Here is a 1387-nt window from a genome sequence, read left to right as displayed (position 1 = left end):
AAGAGGGTCCAGCAGTATGCAGTGGATGTGACTCTTGATCCTGATACAGCACATCCTTATCTCATCCTGTCTGATGATGGAAAACAAGTACACTGTGGTGAAGAGGAGAATGATCTTCCAGACAACCCAGAGAGATTTTCTGAATTTCCCATTGTTTTAGGAAAAAAGAGTTTCTCATCAGGCAGATTTTACTTTGAGGTTCAGATTAAAGCGAAAACCTTATGGATAGTAGGAGTGGCCAGAGAGTCAGTCAACAGGAAGGAAGAATTCACAGATGAAGGGCTTCCCAAGAAAGGTTACTGGTGTGTTTTTAAGTGAGATGAAAATCTTTGTGTAGCTCTTAAGGACCCTCCAGTCCGTGTTTCTTTTCAGTCTTATCCTGAGAAGCTGGGGGTGTTTGTGGATTATGAAGAGGGTCTGGTCTCATTTCATGATGTAGAGGATGCAACACGTATCTACTCCTTTACTGGCTGTTCCTTCACTGAGAAACTCTACCCATTGTTCTGTCCCGGTGTTAATGATGATGGTAAAATCTGTCCACCTCTGATCATCTGTCCTGTGATGGGTGATGGTGACAACTGATCTATCAGTCAGTCTCTCTTTTCCAAGGGGAAATTGAATCAATTACAGGTTAATTTCAGCATTTAAACCAACACAGAGAAGAAGTCCTAACAATAGAACTGACCAAACCGCACCTGTTGATCAAAATCACGTGACATAGTTAGAAGCTACAGAAAAAGCTAGTAAGCGGAACTTTAGTTGATTGTTTATTGAAATTGTTATAAATATATAATCAATCTGACGAATTTCATATTAAAAAAAACCTTTCTTTAATTTTCTTTTAGAGTTAGGGTCTGGTTTCCTTTCATGATGTAGATGATGCAGCTCTTATCTACTCCTTTACTGGCTGTTCCTTTACTGAGAAACTCTACCCATTCTTCTTTCCCGGTGTCGATGATGATGATGATGGTGGTGGTGGTAGCTGTTTCTCTGATCATCTTTTCTGTCAGTCAACCAGTCTGATTAATCTGTAATTGGATCAATTACAGATTAATCTCAACGTGTAAACCAACACAGAGGAGAAGTGACCAAATTACACCAGTCTATGTGGTTAGAAGCTGCAGAACAAGGCAGTAATCTGAAATTTAGTTGATTTATTTTATTAGACTGTTTTCAAGTTGAAAAATTTTTTTTTTCCTGGAGTCCAGCCTGAGGAGGTAGACACTCTACAGGGTGGGCCATTTATATGGATACACCGTAATAACATGGGAATGGTTGGTGATATATTTGTGGCACATTAGTATATGTGAGGAGGCAAACTCCTCAAGACGGGTGGTGACCATGGTGGCCATTTAGAAGTCGGCCATCTTGGATACAACTTTTGTTT

At 39.9% G+C, this 1387-nt stretch overlaps 1 protein-coding gene across 1 annotated transcript; it reads left to right on the top strand.

Moving 5' to 3' along the window:
* On the top strand, positions 1–1186 carry LOC102308779 (E3 ubiquitin-protein ligase TRIM21-like; the record flags this gene model as incomplete). Its single annotated transcript, XM_014333747.2, is given in 1 exon segment — positions 1–1186. A coding segment is annotated over 1 exon segment (582 nt), but the record flags the coding sequence as incomplete, so codon positions are not given.
* Between the last annotated feature and the right edge of the window lie 201 nt (positions 1187–1387).

Source organism: Haplochromis burtoni, unplaced genomic scaffold (assembly GCF_018398535.1).
Source record: "Haplochromis burtoni strain Fernald_Lab_line unplaced genomic scaffold, NCSU_Asbu1 Contig_61, whole genome shotgun sequence".
Classification (NCBI taxonomy): Eukaryota; Metazoa; Chordata; class Actinopteri; order Cichliformes; family Cichlidae; genus Haplochromis; species Haplochromis burtoni.
Note: the sequence above shows the minus strand (reverse complement) of the source record. Positions and strands in the feature narration are given on the sequence as shown.